Genomic DNA, 7,334 nt, shown 5'->3' on the forward strand with positions numbered 1-7,334 from the left:
GTGATTTTTCAAATTAAAAGGATTATAAATAATTTGATTAAATTACTGATCGATTAATGATAAAATTTAACTAAATACACAATTAATTAAAATTCGTACTTATATCTAATTGATGGCTAACTTGACTACCAACAGACACTCTAACACAGTAACGTGTTAAACGTGTGAAAGATTGTGCTTGAATCTTGTCCGTGATATCATTTCACTAACGGATTACTGACAAATTTTAATTAATTATATATTTAGTTAAATTTTATCGTTAATCTATCAGTAATTTAATTAAATTATTTTCTATTTTTTTAAATTAAAAATCACCAAAGAAATATATTTTATTTTTAATTAAAATAAATTTTATCAACAATTATTTTTAATTTTTTTTATTTTAAAAAATCACATACATAATATATTTTATTTTTAAATTAAAATAAATTTAATTAATAATTCTTTTTAAATCCTTTTTTATTTTTTTAATTTGAAAAATTACTCATAAAATATATTTTATTAATAATCTTTTTTAAATGTAAATTTTTTTTTGTAAATGTAATTTTTTCTTTCTAAATGTAAGTACTTTTTTGGCATAGATGTAAATATTTTTTTAGTTCAAAAATTTGTTTCGTTTAAATATAAAAATTCATTGGTTTTTTTCTAGACATTTTACATTATTTTATTATATTAATCAATTGCATAGGTCATAATAATATATTTAACAGGTTTTAGAAAGTCAAAGAAGTTATATAACAGGCTTTGGAATGTTTAAGGACTTAATTGTTCCAAAAAATTATTCAAGAATATAATCATTACAAATACTAAAGTTCACTTTTGGTTCTCAACGTTTGTCAATTTCAACGGTTTTCGTCCCTCAATTTTATTTTAATATATTTGTCCCTCACGGCTGTCGATCCCTGACGGATTCCGTCCCTCCTTCTAACGCCCGTTAACTTTTTCGTTGGGACGAAATCCGTTGAGGATCGACAACCGTAAGGAACAAATCTGTTAAAATAAAGTCGAGAGACGAAAACCGTTGAAAATGACAGACACTAATAACCAAAAGTGAACTTTACTCTTTATTTTATGTCTTTGTTTTTAGCTTTTACGTTTTGAACAAAGAGAGCCGGAAAAAAGATGGTATTTAACACGAATTTTGATTCTATTCGATAATGAAAGTATAATATCACACCGTCACCGATGATAAAATTCCATATATATGGTGTATCTGCTATCTACCCACTTATATTGTTATTACACATGTATGCAGTACAGACACATGATTTTTTTCCCGTCAAGCGGGTGTACTTTCAAGGCGAATTAAATACCTGTATTAGTTATGTTCCTTATATTTTCTAATATTCCAGAACTCAAAGTTTAGTGGGTGTACTTTTCATACCTCCAAAACAAATCTTTTTTTGTAAGGGTGTCCGGGCCAAAGCCCGACTAATCCCTGACAATTTTGGAGGCTAAGCATGGCCCCACTTAAATGTCGCCAACACTCCCCTCCAAAACAAATCTTACTTGTGAAAATAAGTTAGAGTGCGTGTACGGGAGCCTACTCGGACATACATAGATACACCCCTGTCAGAATATATGTCTCTATAAATTGTTTAATTGTTTGTGTGTTCAACTATATCTGAGATTCATTTTGGTCGTCCTAACAATCATTCTAGATAAAAACAGGGTCGTTCCCAATTTTTTGGAGATCTGTTACACCTATAATAATGTAACATATAAAACTCATTTAAATAGAATCACTGTTCGACTATTGGAATTGGAAATCGTCAAACCAGCTAAAACAGAAAAATCCTAAAACATTATAACCAGGTTAAAACATATATAACTGGAGTTAGGGCTGTAAACGAACCAAACAAACACGAACGGATGCTTGTTCATGTTTGTTTGTTTAACTTAACCGAACAAACGAATGAACAAGAACAGAAAACGAACGAAAATCTTTGTGTTCGTGTTCGTTTGTTTAGAAATCAGGTGTGTTCGTGTTCGTGTTCGTTTATGTTCGTTCGTTAACATGCTAAACGAATGTAAACGAACGAACATAAACGAACGGACTAAACAAACATAAATAAATATTATTTGAATTCAAAGTAAATAAACAAAAGATTATATATTAATTTTAGTATATAAATGAACGAATATAAACGAATGGTAAACAAACGAACGTTCACGAACATGACTTTTGTTCATGTTCGTTCATTTAACTAAACAAACAAAAAAATTTGTTCATGTTCTTTCATTTATTAAATAAACGAACATAAACGAACTTCCCGCCGAACGGTTCACGAACGGTTCGTTGAACGTTCGGTTCGTTTACAGCCCTAACTGGTGTAAAGGTAAAACACGTATAATTGTACCAAAAAAATTTAGGGGCCCGTTCCATATCATACATCAGAACACCCATAGGTACGACTGTCAATAAGAACACGTATACGTACAATCCAACATCTAAATCAGATTCTATTTCTAACTCAGTATGTTTAGTTTGGTTTGGTTTACTCGATGTTCTATAATCGTCGTGCTGCAAGAATAAAAACAACGGTCGAACAAGTTACCAAAAAATCACATTCCTAAGTTATCGTACTTTCCAACCACGCACCATATACGATACAACTTTACACAAATCAAAAAAACAACAGCCGTAGACGCGTAAAAGACGGCCAAGGGGCAGAAACGAGAATCCCAAAAGCTCCAATAAAAACAGCATCGATCGACACACATTTTACGATTGTACCGCACTCGACTTGACCCGGTCGGGCCCCTCGATCGTTCCCGTCTCCTTCCTAGTTGCACCTTAAACATGAGAAATATATTTCAAAAAGAATCTGATCCTCCATTAAAGTAGAAAAAAGAACAGAAACATATGTTAGGCGCATCATATTCCCTTCAAGACTGCAAACTCCTTTTTTTTAAAACACAGTATATCCCACTCGAAAGCAGTATCTGAACCGTTATATAAGTACGTCGGTTTTACAATCTCTGAACCATTATTTTCTTCGATTACGACTAGTTCAGCTACATGTCGTCATTAGATAACGTTGCCAAATGCAGTGATCTCAGCTCGGTGTCGCCGGAAGATCAACCTATCTGCTGCCCGGATTGTCGAGATGTCTTTTGGGTTGATGGAGAAACACCGGTACAATCGAGTCGAGATCGTGGTAAGTTGGTCTGCGATACGAAGGGATTGAATATCCGCTTTAAAAAGATGTGGCAGCGACGACAGCTACCGGATCCTAATTATTTTAGTAGCTACGAGAAGTTAGCGATCGAGATGATACGGAACTGGGAACCGACAAAAGGGAAACGCGCGCTTCTTTGTGGCGTAACATATAATAAGCAAAAGTATAAACTTAAGGGAACTAACTATGATGTGAATAGCATGCGGGAATTGCTAATTTCGCGCTTTCAGTTTCCTAGCACGTCGATACGCACTCTTGCAGGTATTTCGAATCATTTTGTTAGAATCTGCATCAGCTTAGTACACAGGGGATGGGACTGGATTGAGTTCCAGACAGAACTCAGTCCAGTCCCATCCAATTTCCGTACAGAACTCATACGGATTAGTATAAGTTAGGGTGCATTTGGTATGCAGAACGGAACGAAACGGAACATGACAGGACAGGACATGACAGAACAAGACACCGTCTAGTCCCATCCAGTCTGAGTACCAAACACACCCTTACAGAACAACTGCTTGTTTTCATTATGGTTAGTAAGGATTTCGTTCTATAATTTCCATTGACATAGCGAGAGAACTTGCAGAAACGGACTCGCACCTGCTTCCAACGAAACGGAACATCCAAGAAGCGTTACGATGGTTGGTGAAGGACAACCAGAAAGGGGACTCACTGGTGTTCTATTTTTCAGGGCATGGCTTAAGGCAGCCTGATTTCTTTGACGATGAGCGTGATGGGTTCGACGAAACGATATGTCCTCTAGATTTCAAAACGGCGGGAATGATCATTGATAATGAAATCAACGAAACCATTGTTAGACCGCTCGTGAAAGGCGTCAAACTGCACGCCATCATCGATGCTTGTCACAGTGGAACGATTCTCGATCTACCATTAGTCTTTAACACAAAAAAGTACGCCTCGTTAACCATATTTTGTCACATCAGAATGTTTAGAGAAAGATTCAAAGGGGTTCACTACAAAACATCGGTTTTTATAGGACACCAGATATATCCAAACGTCTTAACTGACTACTTTACAAGACTTATGCTTGTACGACAGAATTACTGTGCGTCATATGTAAAAAGATATTCAAAAGGGTTCCAGATATACTCACAATTTCCGCTCATTGGCAGGAACGAATGGTCAGATAACAGCCCACCGTCGGGTGTTTACAAAGGTACTAGTGGCGGGCACGCCATTTCTATAAGCGCTTGTGAAGATAATCAACTTGCAGCGGATACATCCGTGAGTAAATCTTCGGCTTTTTATTACCGATTTTGATTTCGATTTCGATTTTCGGTTGCGAAAGTAAGTTGTAAGATATATGCAGGCTTTCTCAAAGCAAATGGAAGGTGCAATGACTTACACTCTTAGGAAAGCAGTTGAGGGGAACAGACGAGTGACTTATGCTAGTCTTTTGGCTTCGATGCATAAAGACATTTTGGCAGCTAAGGCTACACGGTTCTGTCTCCGGAGACTCTGTCACCGCGAACGACAACAGGTTAGCCTCGGTTTTCGACTTCTTATCGCTTGATCCCAACTCATCGATCAACTAATCGTGTCGATCGCATTTACTAGCTTGAATGGGGCAGTCTGTTGGAATAAAAATAAGTTGTCCTCAAATTCCCTCGCTACAACAAAATTGAGTTTATAGGACATCCCTAATCTCTAAGCGTCCCAATAGACCGTTTTATAGGACTAAAATATAAAGCGTCATATCTAAAGGTGTTGTAATATGTTTATATGACGCTTTTGGGAGTCTTAACCAAGTTTTTTAGGATATTTTTAATATAAAGTGTCACATTAGCAACTTTATAGGAAACTTTTGAGAAAGTGTCCTATAAACTCATTTTTTTCGTAGGACACTTGTTTTTATAGGACAGTTTTCCAAATAGTGTCTTATAAAGTTGTTAATGGGACGTTTTATATTAAAAGTGTCCTAAAAAAACTTATTACGACATCAAAAAACGTCATATAAACTTATTACAACGCCTTTAGATATGATACTTTATTTTTTTGGTCCTATAAAATAAGTCTTATAAAGAGATTTATTAGGACGCTTAAAAATTGAAAGTGTCATATAAACCCAATTTTGTTGTAGTGTCGATCTCTGTCAATTACTTGAAGACACGTCATTTGTTTTATTTTATTCATCTTTTCATTCTCCTTCCTCCGTAAATCAATGATGTGGCTTTACGTGATTGGAGGACAGGAATTTGGGGAGAACATATATTCACTCATGTTTGTAAGAGTCTTATATCAGCTAGACTTTTGACTACTTTTCCGCGATATATGTTCACATTAATTTCTTGAGGACTCTTTTGGAAAGTAATCTGACGGGTTCTATGTATGCTGGGAATGTTGTTAATCTTCCAGGAACCCCTAATATCGTCGTCCAAAGTGTTTGACTTAAACGAGGTGTTTGTGCTATAACGCTACCACACCAAGGAGCTCTCGACGAATTGATATCGAAAACGTGCTTCCGGAAAGGGGACATGAAGTGTGATATTTTTAGATACATGACGGACGTCCGCAGTGGGATGTATCATTTTGCGTGGGATCTTGGTTTAATTTTATGTTTGTTTGCAACTAGTTATCGTGTCATGTGCATTTGTTTCAGATGTAGCAGTAGCGCACCAAAGGAATGAATCAGCTTTCGCTGTAAATGTTTTTATTTAAAATATATAATTTATAATCTTGGTTATTTTGATGATAAAAGGATTAAGGGGCCGTTTACCTAAATGCTTACCCAGTAAACATTTATTGTTAAGAGTGAACACTGTAATTTATTTTACTATGTAAGATTGAAATACATTAAAATGGTAGCGAATGCAACAATTTACCTGGTAAGCATTTATCTGGGTAAGGGTTGTCACCCTCACTTACCGAGCAAGACTCTCCATCTTTATCATTGCTCTTATCGGGTAAGATTTTTGACCCTTGTCATGTTCATCAGATAAAAAAATTTACTCGATAAGCACTTACCAGGTAAGCGTTTAGTAAACAACCCCTAAGATATAGTTTTGTGGATTAATGCATCTAATGATTATTGTGATCGTATTTATTAGTGGGGGCGGACGGTATTAGGTATACTTCACGCCGCTAAATTCATAAAGAATGCACTGAACCACAAGGGTAGTGTCTGATTGGTTTGAGTTTGGTTTCAAAAGTGAAAAGTACCAGGAGGTCTCAGGTTCAAATCCAAGGAGAAATAAAAATTCTCTTGTGACCACGGAGGTTCAAATGCGGTGACTCCAGGCTATCTGCAAAGCAGGTGGTCGTCCTACGATTAGTAGGCTCGCATAACGAGTTGGATATCAGGTTAATAAAAAAGTGCATTAAAAAGCGTGTCAAGGTAACTGAAGAAATAGAAGTTGTCTCGGAAAATCTGATGCTTAAGATCTCGAAGAAGCGTGTTCATAAGAATCAACACGTGACATGATTTGTATTTGAGATAGAATATTTGCAACAAGTTATAAAAATGGATTATACTCAGAAACATTCCTGCAAACCAAACGCATCATCAGAATTGACAAGTGTGGTGTTGTTTTGGTAAACAAAGCGTTATTCTATCAAAAGTTATTTTATGAGTTAAATAATACTATAAAGGTACTCGCATAATGCAGCGAGATACATATCGATTTTAGGGGCTGTTTACCAAATTTTCTATTAAGTCCTGTATGGATAAATTTGTCTGTCTGGATAAATTTGTCTGTCTGGATAAATTTATGTTGTTGTTTACTATTMTATCTGAATCAACAGTCTGAATAACAKAAATGACCAATTTACCCCTTGAGTTTGAACTACGCATTGTTGCTTCTCTCCTTATCTCTCTCGACTTCCATGAACAAAAAACTCAAAAACCAAAATCAAAAACCAAGAACAAAAACCAAAACCTGCATCTCCTTCCTCAACAAAACCTGCATCTCCTCATCTCTCTCGACTTCCATGAACAAAAAATCCAAAAACCAAATCAAAAACCAAGAACAAAAACCAAAACCTGCATCTCCTTCCTCAACAAAACCTGCATCTCCTCATCTCTCTCGACTTCCATGAACAAAAAACCCAAAATCAAAAACCAAGAACAAAAACCAAAACCTGCATCTCCTTCCTCAACAAAACCTGCATCTCCTCATCTCTCTCGACTTCCATGAA

At 35.7% G+C, this 7,334-nt stretch overlaps 1 protein-coding gene across 1 annotated transcript; it reads left to right on the top strand.

Moving 5' to 3' along the window:
- Positions 1 to 3,022: 3,022 nt before the first annotated feature.
- On the top strand, positions 3,023 to 5,829 carry LOC112500571 (metacaspase-1-like). The gene is made up of 5 exons (XM_025104075.1): positions 3,023 to 3,443; positions 3,766 to 4,090; positions 4,313 to 4,424; positions 4,510 to 4,680; positions 5,556 to 5,829. The coding sequence occupies exons 1-5, from the start codon at positions 3,023 to 3,025 to the stop codon at positions 5,610 to 5,612; spliced, it is 1,086 nt and encodes a 361-aa protein (XP_024959843.1). The 3' UTR covers positions 5,613 to 5,829.
- The last annotated feature ends 1,505 nt before the right edge of the window (positions 5,830 to 7,334 follow it).

The sequence above is a fragment of the Cynara cardunculus genome (assembly GCF_001531365.2).
Source record: "Cynara cardunculus var. scolymus isolate 2C chromosome LG 17, CcrdV1, whole genome shotgun sequence".
Classification (NCBI taxonomy): domain Eukaryota; kingdom Viridiplantae; phylum Streptophyta; class Magnoliopsida; order Asterales; family Asteraceae; genus Cynara; species Cynara cardunculus.

Coding starts and splice junctions, on each gene's coding strand:
- LOC112500571 (XM_025104075.1), top strand. CDS start 3,023: ATGTCGTCATTAGATAACGTTGCCAAATGCAGTGATCTCAGCTCGGTG. Junction 3,444..3,765: donor GTCGATACGCACTCTTGCAG/GTATTTCGAATC, acceptor GAGAACTTGCAG/AAACGGACTCGCACCTGCTT. Junction 4,425..4,509: donor AACTTGCAGCGGATACATCC/GTGAGTAAATCT, acceptor AGATATATGCAG/GCTTTCTCAAAGCAAATGGA.